Source organism: Acomys minous (assembly GCF_964271855.1).
Source record: "Acomys minous genome assembly, chromosome: 1".
NCBI lineage: Eukaryota > Metazoa > Chordata > Mammalia > Rodentia > Muridae > Acomys > Acomys minous.
Window position 1 is genome coordinate 26,412,159 of NC_140483.1, and position 16,562 is coordinate 26,428,720.

The window sequence follows — 16,562 nt, forward strand, 5'->3', positions numbered from 1 at the left end:
GTGATTCTCTTTACGATGAATAAGCCTAGGTAACATGCTGCACCTTGCTTTATCAGTATAGACAGGCCTTTGAAAAAGCTATATTTTATGTAAATATAATTGTGTGAGTCATATCTTAATGTGCTAGGGAAATTTAAAGGCTGAAACCTTCCATAGGATTTTAAAAATAGAAACTCTTTCTTATTCATCTGTTGTTACAATTTTAGATGTTAAAAAAAAAGTTTTCTTAAAGTGGGACTACATAGCTTGGATTCCAAGATCAGGAATCCATTGTCCCAAGTCTCATAAAAGTGCCATCTAATTCTGTATGAGGGAGAGATTGTTGCTTCTGATGCCATCTTGGAAAATAAGCAGCTTTACTCTTCAGCCTGAGGCTCTCAGCTATGCCATAAAAAAGTAGGGAAGCACAGGAAAGGGACTGAGAAATCCAAAAGCAACAGGTGAATTATTTCTAAATAGAATTAGTTCTAAATAAGAGTCTTTGCAACTCATCGATGTGCCATTAACGTGTGGCTATAAATAACTTGCCATCAATAACTAATTTATGAGAGAGAAGCTGATGGTCGGGGCATGAAGTTAACCCTATATAATTTTGAGTTGCATCCTCTGGGACCACAGCATGAAGAAGATAGACTGTAGTGCATGTTAAACAGAAGTAACAAATAAACCCTCTTGAATTGCATCCCCTGTACCCAAACTCTGGCAGATTTGGAGTCAATGATAGGGTTTGTATAATGGCTCTCACCTCTGAACTTAGGCTTGAAGAATTACTTCTATGATATACAATATGGTGAGGGTTCTGTAGTTAGTTCAGAGTTTCTGAACACGGAGGGGTGCACCACACAACCTGCACTATAGAGACTAATAGGGGAAGATTTTTTGGGGGGTGGGGTGGCAGTGGTGGTGGTTACTTAGGCTGAAAATATTACCATTGTAAATACTGGAAACTCTAAAAAGTTTTACACTGTCAGACTAAAAGGATTTTGCTTCCCACTTTTATTAGTTGGATCTCAGCAACATAAGCTCAGACTTTCACTAAAAGAAGTTTGAAACAGTCCCTTCCTACAGCTGGACAAGCAGTTAAAGGTGAATTTTTTGTAAGTGTAGCTGAAGTTAACCTACATAGACGTACAGTGCATGTACTTACTATTTGTGTTTAAAGGCCATAGATGATTATTCAGGCACTACTGGCGAGACTAGTTGTTATTCTCTCTGAATACTGGTGTGTGAGCACACATGTGCATGCACATATGTGTGCCTTTCCTGCACCCAAACAACGCAGAGACTAAAAACTGAAAGTAATATTTTCATTTGTTGAGATGTCCCCGAAACCCTACATGAACACGAGGCTTATCCATCTTTGTAAAGTGAGTGCTGGTGATAAGAATCAGTAGCTGTAAACAAAGTCACAGACTGAGTGACTAAAACTCAGGAGGGACTCAAAACCATAGCTACTACAGGAAACAGGAACTACATATCCGACACTGTGACTAGCAGCACTTAGAATGAACAATCAATCTCTTTGGAAAGAGATGAGTGGATGGAAGCAGCCAGTCTCCACTGGGGCTGCCAACATCAGCACCTTGGACAGTTCCCAGAAGTGCGCGTGCGCGCCCGCTCTCTCAACCGGTGCCAAGGGCACGCGCACAACGATTCCAGTTTCCTAAGTGTTTCTTTCATTCCAGTGTGTTGACAATCTGACCACCGACTACTATTTGATGTTAATCTGTGGTAACACCTTCTTCTCCTCTCTCCCATCACCCAGTATCTTTCACCCAACTCCCCAGCACCCTCCAGTCACACAAGGAGACTGTCTTACGAACACCTGGTGTGGATGCTTTCACTCTCGCTTCTAATTGGCTGGGAAGCAGCAGCATCTGCCACAGGCACTATTTAGTCTCATTTCCATCCCCTGTATCTCACAGGAAAGAAATGGCCAATAGTTCAAATGAAAAGAATCGTCCTGGTCAGCTCCAATATATGGCTACTTGCATGGTAATCACAGCGAGTCTGTCAGATCAGTGATTTCTTTATTCCTAAGAGGAAGGGGCTTTTCCTAAGGGCTATGGTTCTACCACCCAAGGAGCAGCTGCGCTCTTCACAAGTCGCTGCAAAGGCTGGCAAACCCAAGAGGTCTACTTTGGCTCAGAAACTCAGTTTGGCTCCTGCCACCCCTGGCAATCCCACTGCACGTCTCAGTGGCATGTATTCCCACACACACAGTTGGGGCAGTCTACTTTTACTTAGGAGGTATCACAACCAGAGGTGGCCCCCGCTTGGGCCTCCACATGAGGACCTGGGCATCGTTGGCATTAGGCTTTACTAGTGCGTTAGGGGGGATGGGTTCCATCCGGCTCAGGATCCGGGGCTGCTCCTGCTGAGTCCTGCCCACTAGCCGGGCCCGCTGCCCCAACAGCTGAAGAGGGTCCACTTCAATGTCCACTCTCATCCTCCACTTGATAGTTTGCAGAATGATTTTCTCCTTGGTGGTGGTATTCATGGCCACCAGCCACGTGGTAAAACTTTGGTCCCTCTTGATTCTCGTGAGCAGCGGCACGTTGCTGTCGCTCACTGGCACTGCCCACGTCACGCTGGGGTAGAAATTGTCGTTCATGCTGACGGAGAACCTGGAGATCTTGTTGGTGGGGCCCACCAGGGTCACAGTTTCTGTGGTGTTGCCGTACCATGGGTAGCTTACCCCATCTGAGTCACTGATGGCTTTTACTCTCCCTTCCCTCAAGTCAGGCAGTTCCCAGCTTGACCTGGAAAAACAGAGGGGTACACAAGAGAAGAGGAAGTTGAATTACATGCCCACCGTTTGCTAACACAGTCAAATTGGGCAGAATGGGAAGTTTGGAGGGGGAATTTAGGTCAAAAAGTTCTATGCTGGGCGGTATCAGTATCAGGATTAAATGAGAAAAAAAACCCAATCAAACGAAATTAAAAAAAAAAAAAAAAAGGAATGCGAAACAAGTTAAATAAAATCCTAGCTGACCCAACAGAAAACAAGCGCAAAGAAATAGTGGTGAGGCTGGAAATAGCTGTTAGCTCATTGGGATGATGGCAACGACAGGATGTCATTCATGGGGCAGAACATGTGTGTATAGGGTTTGATCTTGGGAAGAGGAGATCTGGAATTCAATGTACTTGAAAGGAAGTGACAGGAGGAAAGGAGAGGGAAGGAGAGATGAAGCTCAACATTATATTAATTTCCTACAAAGGCCACAGCAGTAGAATTTCTCTTCAACACGGGATCTTTAAACTCTACCACTAAACCAGCCCCAGCACTCAGAAAACACGGACAAAGAAAGGCTGAGATGAAGCACCCGTCACGTATGAAAGCTAAAACGCTTTGTGGCCAATTGTAGGCTAGCATCCATGCTCCCTCACATGCTGCTCTTTGCTTGTCTTGGTGTCCAGACTGGAAGCTTCACCGCCTTGCCTGTGAGCTTGCCAGCCTGAGCACCTGTCTACCCTTCCTGTCCATCTCTCATCCTTGCAAAGAATGACACAGGAGAACATTCCATGGATCTCCCCCCTCCCCCAGGGGATGCTGCATGTAATGATGACAATCATATGGCCACGCCTGCTAGTTATGGGACACTTACCCCACCCCGACCACTGTGTTAAGGACCCTGTTATCACTGTTTATGGTCAAAAGATACCATGCTACAACTGGATTTTATCTCTCTTTTTTTTCCACATGAGGAGACACAAGGTTTAAAAATGTTGAGATATATATATATATATATATATATATATATATATATATATATATATATATATATAATAAAAGTTTCCTACAGATTCTAAGAGGTTGGACTGCTTTACTCTAAAGTCTGCGACTTTGATCACTGTATTGTACTGCTTCCAAGTACCCTTACATGGTAATGGAAGAAGTCAGAGGAAAGGGAACCCATGCTGTCCAGTGATCTAACTAACAGGATCCATGGGGATATCCATGGGGAATCTGACTGGGCCCTAATAGGGGCATTCTACATATTCCCATCCCTGGATCGAAGACCGATAACAATGCTTGGTAATAAAATGTTTAACGATTAAATAATTAAAAAATGGTTAACTTTCTGTTTATTATCAAAGAGGTGGTGGCCTTGTTTGATACGAAGTTCTCCCGCCTCAGAGACGGCAAAAGATCCTGTAGGGCTTTATCCAACTGATAGAGAAGGGAGTTCCATGCTTAAGCACCCCCTGGCATCACCAGGGAACATGGAAACACTGACTGCTGCTTCTGGCTACTCCCATGGTGCTTTCTATGTCAGTCATCCCATCATAACTGAAGGGAGGGCTGGACCGCCTGGGGAGGAGCTGAGCCCACAGCTGCAAGAGGCTTTTCTGTTGTCTTCATGTCCTTGATAACTGCTGAGAATAATTGTAGTGTATTACAGCTGGCAGAAGCTAAGTCACAGACACTGACCTGATGCAAAGTCATCTTACTACACACGCGGGTGTGCTGTGCTAGCAGAGTGCCTAGATCATTCTGTGGCCACCATTTTTCTTTTTTTTTTTGAGACATGGTCTCTCTATGTAGGCCAGCACTTGCTATGTAGACCAGGTTGGCTTTGAACTCAGAGTTCTGTGTTCTTCTAACTGTCAAGTGCTGGGATTAAAAGTGTTCACCACCACCATAACTGATGCCACATCTCTCTCTCTCTCTCTCTCTCTCTCTCTCTCTCTCTCTCTCTCTCTCTCTCTCTCTCACACATACACACACACTTTGAAATTATAATATAATTATACTTTCCCCTTTTTTCTTCCTAACCTTTCCATATACCTGTCCCTGCTCTCTTTCAAATCCATGGCCTCTTTTTTAAATCAACTGTTGTTACACACACACACACACACACACACACACACACACACACACACACACACACATACACACGCACCCCTAAATACATAATACATAAACACACCTATGTCACTTACTGTACAGAAAGGAGTATATGCTGTTTGAATGCAATGTAATTATTCTTGAGTCAGTGTGGTGGAGAACCAATTGGCTAATCTGCTTGCTGGGTTCATGAAATGACCACATTGGAGTCATTAGGCCTCAGCTAATTTATCCATCACCAGACATTCATTACTTACAAACCCCAGTTTTTATTTTGGTTAGTGGCCAAGCACTCTGACATTCTGAGTGAGTGGAGGACAGGCATTTCCAGCGATGCCACGCCAGGCTTGCTCCTATGCCCTTCTCATGGCCAATGGTGGTGTCTCTAATCTGGAGAATTCTGTTTCACGTGGATGCACTCCTTATTCCACTACAATGCTGACCTTTTCAGGACGGGCTATCTCGATGGTCGATTCAATTACTTTGTCTATAGCTATGTTACCATTTATATTTTATGTCCATCTTCCTTCCCAGAGCCAAAGGCAGGGACTTGGGCCCATCATCCAGAGGCCAGTCTGGCTGGAAAATAATAAAAACCTAGTTCAGTTCAGGGTATTCTCACACACGGAGATAGAATGAGCAACACAAATGTGCCTGCCTCAGAAAGGAGGAAGAGACCTGTCTCACAGCATTCTTTGGGATGCAGAAATATCCAAAGCTTCCTAGCCACCACATCACAGCAGGGACACAATCTGGGTGAGCACAGTCTTGGATTGGAGACCTTGGCAGGCTCCGTTTCTGTCCTGCTATGGCTTCTGCTTCAGAATTGCTTGAGTTCAAAGTGGCACCTCTCCCACAGGCCACCCCGCCCATGAGCTAATATCCACCTCCATCCACGTCATGGAGGGGTGGCTTAATTTAGGAAACGCTCCAATTTGGTGTGACTCCAATCTAGTGAAGGGCTAGTTGCTTCCTATCAGACCAGCATCACTTCTTCATTTCCTCTGTGAAAATTAGGTATTTATTCCAAGGCAGTGGCTTGAAAGAGCTTCATCTATAAAATGTGTAACTAGTTTATGTAGAAGACAAGACAGCTGGGTAATGGCTTTCGGAGAGGTCCTGGCAAAGTTCTAGGAATGGTGGCTTCAAGAGTCCCTCAGTGGCCATGAAGAGGACATCTTGAACAGGACGCCGGAGGCACTTGAGATTCCACAGTTGAACTCCTCATCTCCACCTCAGAGCAGGGCCTTTCCTTTTCTGCTGCATCTAACCTTTCCCGTCAGAAGTGAGGGCCGTATGTGGCTCTTCCCATGCCTCCCCTAGACCACCACAGCTCACACAGTCACCAGGTAGCACCTTGTGACGTTTTGTCCCATAAGGCATGTGTGAACTGACTTTCTTTTCTCTCTGCATCTCTCGCTGCTTTAATGTGAGCCGTCAGCATCTCCTAAATGCTTCTACCGTCAGGATCTGCTAACCGCCCTCTGCATCCAATGCTGGGTTCTCTCCAGTTCATCCCGTAGGCTGCACAAGTCCTCAAATTTGTTTGCTCTATAAACAAAGCACTTCTAAGACTCCTTTACATGGAAATCACTGGGTCACTCATACGATAAGTTTTAAGTTCCTTGCCAGCACAGACCAGGCTCACTGTGACCTGCTCTCCCCCTATGCCATGTACTATTCTGTTTCTCACTGTTGCCCCCTAGCTCTTGCCTCATCCCTTGCCCACACCACTCTTCCTCTTAACAAAAGCCCACCATGCCTAGCCATCAATCCTTTGAGATCTACATTTCCACAAACCTACGGACAGGTGCCAGATTATATTTTAACTTACAGTTTTTAGGTCTCTTTCTCCATTAGATGTCAACGCCCTTGGAACTGTTACTTGTTTTTAAATCAGAATCATACAACTACAACTTATCTTTGCTTAAATGAATCCACATTCATGATTATATAAGCACCATAAACTGGATTCAGCAGGTTAAACACACACACACACACACACACACACACACACACACACACACACATACACATATGCACATGCATACGCATGCACACACAGCACACACACATACACACACACATACATATATGCACATGCATACGCATGCACATACACACACACACACACACGCACACGCGCACACACACACACATGCGCGCATCAATATAAAGTTAGGAGGAAGGGTGGGAAGTGAGGGGTGGATATGGGAGGAATCAGGTCGGGGGGGGGGGGAGTAGAAAAGGGTGAGTGTAATCAAAGCACATGGTATGCTTCTAAAAGAATTAATAAAATATATTTTAAAATCTTGAAGGACATTGAATTTGAATCATTTTCATGCCCTCATCTGTGGGGCTTGGTAGAACTTCTACACACACACACACACACACACACACACATCTTTTTTTAAGTGTTTCTTTTTCAGTTTTTCAAAAACCAAAACTGTGTAGCCTTGGCTGTCCTGGACTCAATTTGTAGAACAGGCTGGCCTTGAACTCACAGCCTCTGTCTCCCGAGTGCTGGGATTAAAGGCGTGCACCACCACACCCGGCAAGTTTTTCCAGAGAGGGTATCTCTATGTGTAGCCCTGGCTGTCCTGGAATCATTCTGTAGACCAGGCTGGCCTTGAACTCAGAGATCTGCCTGCCTCTGTCTCCTGAGTGCTGGGATTAAAGGCGTGTGCCACCACCACGCAACAAACAAAATATTTTATCACAGCTTTACACTTCATATATTTGCTCGCTTAAAGCCCCTCCCCCCCCACCAACATCTATTGTTCATCCAGAACCTATTACTAGGATCGCTGCACACCTTGCGCTGAACGTTATTTGTCTTAAGACAGAGGTAAGCCGCATTTAAAATGAGCGAATTAGTAGCAGGAATGTATTTCCATGACTCTTTTTGCTACCACATAGCAAACATATGAAGAGGAGTAGCACGAAGTCCAAGTGCTTCATATGGGCTCTGGATGTGTAGAGATTCACAAAGGCAACAGCAGGGAGGAAGCCCTGTGGAGGGAAATGGGTTATGAGAGATGAAGACAGGCCTTCTCAGCTGGGAGGTTCCATTGTAAGCTGAGGTAACATCAGAGAAGAAACAGAGTGCAGGGGAAGCAGAAGAGATGCCTTGGGAAAGTGAATGCAGGAAGGAGTGAGAATGACGCAGTGGCTAGGGTGGTCTCAGCGTGAGGGCTGCCTTGAATAATGAGCTTTCACACTTGGGTTTCATCCTAGAGGTGGTGGGACCTGCACCTGGAGGCTGTCGGGCCAGGCACAGTAAGGTTAAAAGAATCTGAGTGTTACGGCAGGTGTGTGTGTGTGTGTGTGTGTGTGTGTGTGTGTGTGTGTGCGCGCGCGCGCGCGACAAGCAAGGATGAGCAGGAATATTTGCAACACTGTAGGTAGTTATCTATGGACTGTTTTTTAGCTTTTTGTTTTTGGAGACAGGATCCTATGTAGTCCAGGCTAGCCAGGAATTTGCTGAGGATGACCCTAAACTGTTGACCTTCCTCCCCGCCACCCCTGTCCCAAGTGCTTGGATTGCATGTGTTCACCATCCCGTCTGACTTACTTTATCTTTAACGAGGCGTTTTATGTAGGCTGGTGGCTGAAGGGGAAGGAAGGGTCACATCAAAAAGCTGCTACCGAGGTACACACTGAGCTGTGGGCGCCAATGGCATGTTACAGAGACAAGAAGAGATACAGGCAAAGTGTCGCTCAGAAGAGCCGAGCACGCATATGCTTACTGTGTTCACAGAGGGAACATGCCTGTGCTGTTTCTGGCGTTCTACCCTCATCCTTGAGCTCACTCATAATGGGGTTCAGGCTTTAAAGCTCCCGATATCTCCATGGTAGACCAAGACATGCTTGGTGTGTCCTTTACCCAGAACGCAGTGCCAGGGACAAGGTGCATGTGTGACACTCTTCGCTTCTTCATTAGCTTACCTCTTGCCCAGGGTCCTCTGCTGGGTTTGCCTCATCTCTTAACAGTTTAACTCTGGGAGGCACAGTCTTTTGTTCATTTTCCCTTCCCACCTCTTTACAGTTTCTTAGGATCTAGCTGACCTCTGGCAAATCATTCTGACAGCCTCAGGCTTCTCATGTGTAAAGTGGGAAGAAAACCTGCTCTGCACATCCCTTCGTCTGAGAGAGATAGAGTTATTGCAAACAGAACAAAGTGTTGGTATATGAGCAAATGCTTTGTAAGATAAACCATTCTCTGCCACTATGAGTTAATATCTCACTCTGCTTCCTCCCACAGCCTTTCTCTTCACTGTGATAAACAGTGTTTTTGTTTTAAACAATCAGCCATTGACCCAAAGCTCACAGCTAATGCATCCGCCAATGGGCCTAATAATGAAAACTTTGATTATCGTAACCTTCATGCTTTCTGCCTCTCTTTCAGAAGAGGTAAATCTCACCCACACAGCTCGTGCTAAACATTTCATTCAAATGAGCTCTCTCTTGAGCTTAAGGTGCAGGCACACTCGGAGCTGGCCAGCGTCCCTAGTGTGAATGAGGGGATGGACAGAACAGTGTCTCCAAAAAGGGCCCACTCTACTCTTTTCAATCCTGTGGGGCCATTGAGGAGGTGGGGGCTGGGTGACATTGTTTTGGATAGAAAAACTTGCTCCAAGTCATCCAGCTAGGGAGGGTCGGGACTGAGAGGCAAGACAGAGGTCTGGTCTAAAGCACCTGCTTTCTGACAGCGCCTCCTCGGTGCTCAGTGGCCCTGGACTCCTGCGCAATAAGAGTATTAGTCATGGATGACATTGCCTGATACACACTGCCATGGCCTTATTAGCATTACAATATTGAGATAGTCTCTCGCCCCTCAGGGCCTTCACCACCCCGGCTACCCAGGTTTACCTAAATCTCCTTTCTCCAAAGTCCATCAACTTCGACGGTTAATGCAGGCAGAGCAGGGGACCAGCATCACCCTGTCCTCTGTGGTCCCGAGGATGTCACCGTATCATAGCTGACTTTACATCCTCACTACTGGCACTGTGCTAAGTGTCTGTGGTCTAACCGCTGCATCCATGCCTGCTCTTTAAAGGGGCACCAGCTGCCAAGTGCTGAACTTCGCGGGTGGGTAAGAGCCTCTGGTCTTTGTTTTTTTTTTTTTTTTTTTTATCTTCATTGGTGCATTCTGGGAAAGAGGATGGCACCTATATCCAGTGTTGACTAGAGTGACGCACTTCTTGTCCAGGAGCCTCAGGGGTCTCTATCATTTTAGGCTCTGCAGCACCTTGTCCCTCTAACTCTACCCAGACAGGATCTGGCCGTAGTCCTTGTCAGGTGGCTGAAGAGAGGAGAGGTGTGGAACAAGTGTGTGTGTGTGTGTGTGTGTGTGTGTGTGTGTGTGTGTGTGTGTGTCTGGGGGTGGGGGGCTCTCAGGGCTGAGTAGAAGGTGCGGCAGAGATGGGTGAGGGACCCAGGCCAAGGCCCTGTGTGTCACTCGGTGAGTCACACATCTCACAGCCTCAGAGCAGCCACCCGGCTTCTCAGCCAGCATTTCTCAGCCCTGGCCTTGGCCCTGGCCCTCATCCCAGTTCTCGGATGCTTTGCACCATGATTGCAGAGTGAGTTTTAAAATTAGGATTTTCCTCGTTCTGCATTGTTTATGTCAGACGCTGAGAAGCCCACAAACACCACCCACCCACCTTCCCGTTCTGCCTCCTTCCTTTCTGACCACATCCGTCTTCTCTTTGGCACACAGGGCAGGCATTTTCCCTGCCTTCTACTGCAGAAAATTTCCCGTGTTTCCCACGATTCCCGAGTCCTGGCAGAGGCTTCGTGTTTCAGTGGAGGCTTCTCCCGTTTCCTGCTCTCACATTCTGGTTACATCGAGTTTCACTAGCACCATGACACCTCAAGTTCTTCACTGCGCTCATCTTCATCGTATGGAGGTCAGTTATCCATCCTGGGACCCAGCAGCCCCCACTGACTTCTCTACTTGACAGCCCTGAGATCTCAAGTGGGAGGCCAGCTTTCTGGGTCATGTCTGAGGATGGTTGGCATCGGACTCCACCTCTAAGCCACCCCCCGCCCCCCAGAGCGGAGCACCTTTCCTTCCAATCAGCTGCACAAGCCGGCAGGGTTGCACACAGAAAGATGCTTAGTCATGCCTTCAGGGCAGTTTTGCAGACCCAGACCACAGCTCTTACAAGGATCATGGTCACAGGCCATGCAGGAAGCTCTGCAAGTCTCTTAGTACCATCCACAAATCCTAGTGGTAGGCAAGCAGGGTGGGGTGGGGTGGGGTGGGGTGAGGGTCCTTCCCCAATCCTCAGGGAACTCACAGTCCATGGAGTGATGGGCCAGATGCACTTCCAAAGAAGTGTTGTTCATGGATGGGTACTATGTGGACCAAGGGGAAGCAATGCCTGGAGCATTACTGGTATTTTTCATGTGGGTACTGCTATTATGTGTTGCTCTTTTCAAACCAGTGTTAACTAACTGTGGCCTGAGGGTCCTCGGAGGGAACTGTCTTTCCCCTTATGCAGATGGAATTGGGGTATTTAACTTTCATCCTGAGGGAGGTCACAGGAGGGCAAACAGCCACACTTTACTTAGTATTTACTGGGGACACTGAAATAAGAGAAATGACCCAGTCATGGTACAACACCAAGAAAACTCACATTTCCCCCAAATTCTTTTCCCAAGGTTTTGTTGAGCACCTACTTTGTTCCAACATTATGTACAACTTTGTGACACAGAAGACTTAGAACACACATGCACACACACACACACACACACACACACACTCACACACACACACACACACTACTCCTACCAGCCGCCCATGCGCGTACACTTACGCATATACAAATGCCACAAACGCCCCACAGGGTTAAAGTTACTAGACTACTGGCTGCTGCTCAGAGGCTGTTCATATCCTTTTGAGGGACATTTGAGTTCAAACTCTTTTGCAAGCTCTTTGACTCTAGCTTTTCTCACATATCCAACCAAGAGGGCAGAATACACACCCAAATAGGCAAGTCTTGGTCTGGCAGCTCTTTGTGCTGGTTGAGTTGGCTTCTGAAGACCACGCAGGGATGAAGTTGTGGCTTCAAGTCAAGAGATAAAGTGTCTTTTCTCAGGAGATAAGCTGTAAATCTTGTAAAATGGGATTCGGTAAAACTGGTTCTCCTGGGCTCTAGGGGCACTCAGGGGCTCAGGGGCTCAGGGGTTCAGGGGTTCAGGGGTTCAGGGGTTCAGGGGTTCAGGGGTACCTCCCTGGGCCCACTTGTCTACTCATCGTTCTCTCCAGGCTTCTGATCCCTTTAGAGGTTCCTGGATTGTCTGTAGCTGGGAAGACACCATGGCTCTGAACTCTGATGGCTTTCTCTAAGTGCCACATGGTGGGTGGAGGCTCCACTCCTGCCAGCACACTACCTGGATCCCCAAAGCCAGGCTTCTCCTAGTGTCCTTGTTTTATTCTATGATTCTATAGCTCCTAACTGTGACACCCAAGCTCTTTGAATTTCTTCTTTCTTTCGTTCCTTTTCTTTCTTTCTTTCTTTCTTTTTTTTTTGTGCCTTGTCACCAACTGAAAGGAGATTAGCTCATTTTATTTAATTTTTTTTCATTTTACAACATCCAAGTGGAATTCCTAGTATGACATCTTCCCATGGGTCCTTGGGAGTAGACATTGTGGGCATCTCCCCATTTAACCCCTGGTGGTTTGATGACACGGTCTGGGCCTGCAATCCCATTGGCAGCTTCAGCACAGAGCACCTGCAGTCACAACTATTTATAAAGATATGGCTGTGTCTGTGGTGCCAGGCATCTGTTGGTGACAGTGAACAGCGAGGATGGTCAGCTGCGGGGTGGGGATGGGGCGGGCTGGGCAGCCCTTGGGTGAAGGAGAACCACTCTGCTAAGCCTCAAAATCTGGACCTAAACCTGCATTAGCTTTAAAAGCTGATGTCAGAACAGGTATTTTTCAGATTAATTGGCCCAGACGTCATTGTGACTTTTCCCCTGTCTGATTAAGGAGAACGCATCTTCAAGGCCAAGAACATATCGATGAAGACACAGCTGTCAAGTCTTCAGGATGTAAAGGGAGTCATTAGGCACTTAACGGCTGGATGAATGAAGAAGAGACATTTCCTGGGCCCACCGGGGAGCAGGAGTACCAGGACCCACTAGGACCAGGCAGCGTTTTCACCCTTCTTCTGCTTCAGTGGCTATTGGAGCATCAGTGACCCAGAGAGAAGTAACCATGAGCAGGACACAGTCACTGTCACCATGTGGAAACCCAGCTCCACTGATCATAGCCACAAGAGGTTCACAGATCCCCCAGATGCTCCATAACATGGGGCATAGAGGTGATGCCTCTTGTACTTTTGCTAACCCCCTTTAGCCAGTCCTATGGAAGGGCCAAGAGCAGTCGGGCTCTACAAGAGACATTTGTTTCTGGGGTAATAAACAGAATAGGGGAAAGGACAGGCAAAAAGTCTGCAGGACCAGAATAGACCCTGGCAAACTCTGGGTTTGGGTCATCAAGCTGAGGGGAGGCCTGGGGAGGGACAAGATCTGAAGACCTGGGGGGGGTCAGTCAGTGTAGGCTGAGGATCCTTGGCCTCAGTGGTCTACCAGATGTCCACAGTCTGGAAGCCAAGAAATAAAGTCAAACTCAGAGAAATCTGTCTATTGGCGTAAGCAAGGGAACCACAGAACAAAAGAACCGTGGTGACTGAGTTGAGATGACCAGGGCAGACATAGGGCAGGGCCCTCAGGAGTCTGGTGGGATATTGCCACTACCGGGTATTTCCTGGAGGCTACTGCGTGCCAAGCATTCTACTAAATGATCTGCACGGCAACCTTACAGCAGCAGGCACGTTGTCTTGGTTATTTCACAACGGTGCTGAAGCTCAGGCAAATCACTGGATAATGTCACAAAGTGAGGACACTGTGGAGCTTGGCGGGACCTGGCAGTGACTCAGCAGCCCCTGTGTACACTCTTCAGTGCACACAGCCAGTATGGGTTAGGTCTTGTAACCATATTACCTCCCCACCATCCCCAAAGCACAAGTGACATCAGAGCTGAGGCACGTCCCCAAGGGAGGCCAGGGTGCCAGGGAACAGGGTTCTGCCAGTGCTACTGGCCGGCTGCTGGGAACGAGTCCTTGTTTCACTGGTATCAAAGGTAGGATGATGGAAAGTGTTCCAGTTCTGGCCAGACAGCACCCAGGAGGGAGGGAAGGGTGTGGGGACAGGCCAGGCTTGTGGATGCTGAACAGAGGAGGGAGATGGGCATGGGGAAACAGAAGGACGGAGGCAGGGGTGGTCTAGAGGCAGGGATTTCAAAACCAGGCTTTATAGTTTTCATTAACTTTACGCTTGGTGTTCTCAGCATGCGGCATTTCAGTGCCTGCTGGGTAGGGCCACAGATGTGACAGGGGTGGAGGGCGGGTGTGGGGGTGGGTGGGGAGCTACCAGCTGCAGCTCAGCCTGGGCAGGAGCTAGTAGGGTGCTCACAGCTGTGTGTACCCTGAGGCCAGAACTGTGGAAATGTCCTACCTACAAACAAAGTGGGTACCTGTCTACAACAGGCAGACATGAGACCATGCTCTCTCTCTCTCTCTCTCTCTCTCTCTCTCTCTCTCTCTCTCTCTCTCTCTCTCTCTCTCACACACACACACACACACACACACAGGGGGGGATTCATAAGATAAACTCTAACAAAGGGAAGCTTCAAGATTTCTCATGGTGTTTAACTAGCACCACACATGGCGTGTTTAAATGGGAGGCCCTGGCAGCTATTATGGGTGCAAATGGTTCATACACTTGCTCTCACTCATCTACAGTGACACACCTACACGGTAGCCCCACCACCATTTGGCAAACAAGGAAAGCAGGCTGTAGAGCTCTTGTGTGGTGTCCAGGTTGACAGCTGGAGTTAGTTGCCGTGGCAGCACACTCATTCATGCAATTGCAAAGCCCCACTGTCCCTCACCCACTGCACCATGCTGGGTGCTTGCTCGGTGCTCCACAGTGCTGGTGGAGGAGGCACAGTTGGCCTTCCTTTGCAAATGCTGTAGCTTGGGTTTGGGGTGGTGGTGGCAGGCATTAAGTGACCTTTGTCTGCTAGCTTAGCTGTGTCAGAGCCGAGACTCAGATCAGAGAGAGGGGAAGGGGGAGAGGGAGGGGGAGAGGGAGAGAGGGAGAGGGAGAGAGGGAGAGGGAGAGAGGGAGAGGGAGGGAGAGAGAGAGGGAGAGAGAGACTCCCAAATGACTGCTCAGCTTTCCGTTTCTACAAGTTGCATTATTTATCTGCATCCTCCCACCTGCTATGCTCAGGGATCGATTGGCTGACCCTTTTAACAAGCAATTATTTAAGCCCTATGTGTCTAAGGCAGTGGGTGGAGAGGGGCACAAAGATGCCTGTGACCTGGTTCCTTGCAGACACAAGTCCTAAGTGACTGCGGTGAACGGAGGAAGGAGAGGGGTGCTAGAGATGCCACAGCTGGTTCTAGGGAGCCAGGCACAGCAGGCTACATCAGTGTCCGCTGCCTCCTGTCCCTGCTCCCTGGGCAGGAGTTCAGAGGTAGGCATCTCTTAGTAAGAGGCGGCTTGCAGGTGCTCATTCTCCTTCAAAGGCTCAGGGCCCTTGGCTTTCGTCCTCTGCTGGATCACCATCTCTGCTCTGCTGACTCTGGTGTCAGGGTGAGAGCCAGCAGGGGAGCCAGCAAGCAACACAGATCTCGGGGGGAACCTCATGCTCTTTAGATGTTACATTGAAATCAGGAGCTCCTTTAGTGGGAGGCCTTTCAAGCCGGGCTGAGGGAGTTTGAGGAACACCAGCTTTTCTCTACTTTTCTCTTCCCTGGGGACTGGCTTCTCTGTCTGCAGACCCTGCTGGGTAGGGCAGAAACCACACTGCCTTGGAACGAGTTCTGGGTCGGTGTTCTGGCCTGCCAGTCAGCTGCATAGCTTTGTCATCGAGGCTCTACCACGCCTCAGTGTCCTAAGCTGAAAGACAGGGTAGCAATGTCCCCTTCCGGAGCACCACGTGACACATCTGAGGGTTAGATTATAACTCCCAGGCTTTATCAAGTGGTGTCCGGCTGTGGCGAACCCTTTCCCACCTCTTGGTCCTTTTTCATGGGCTCCCCGACTTTCCCCATCTTTCTGGGGTGCCAGAGGGCTGTGTGCTTTATTCCACAGCACCTGGCTACCCCAGGGTGGGAGACAAGAGAGTGACAAAAGGCTACTCTGATGTTTGTGTTGTGCTGGGCAGGTTGGCCTTCATGGTGTACTGCTCCTGAAAGATTTCTTGCTGTCCCTAGAGCACAACACACACCCTTTATTTGTTCCTCAGAGACCTGCATAAGTTGCTGTCAACGCCTCCCCGGGGCTTTGTTTCCTATCAAACTGCCTCACGTTCTCAGCACTCTATTGCCGTTAGCCTCCCTTCCGGTCCTTAACACAAGCCGGTCTCTGCCCCAGGGCCTTTGCATGTGCTCCGGGACAAGTATACCTTCTCCCCAACACTTAACTGACTAATGGGGGTAGGTGTGACTTGAAGTGGTCACTTCCTCTTGGGCTCCCACATAGAACTACATCAGGTCTCTTTCAGAACACATTGTGTTTTCCTGATTCATGCACCTTAATTGCCATTTTTAGTTACACAGTGTACACCCACTCGTAGCTTAATGTCCCTTTGCTCTATGGGGAAAGACGGCAGAGACTGGTGAGA

The 16,562-nt window shown here is 48.1% G+C and overlaps 1 protein-coding gene across 1 annotated transcript in view; it reads right to left on the reverse strand.

Annotated features, from left to right (window-relative positions):
- Positions 1-212: 212 nt before the first annotated feature.
- The window catches only part of FAM78B (family with sequence similarity 78 member B), a 79,404-nt gene continuing 63,054 nt past the window's right edge, over positions 213-16,562 (reverse strand). Inside the window, exon 2 of the mRNA XM_084774520.1 lies at positions 213-2,762. Within this exon, the coding sequence (XP_084630646.1) occupies positions 2,240-2,762 (523 nt within the window). The 3' untranslated portion in view covers positions 213-2,239. The remainder of the gene's footprint in view (positions 2,763-16,562) is intronic.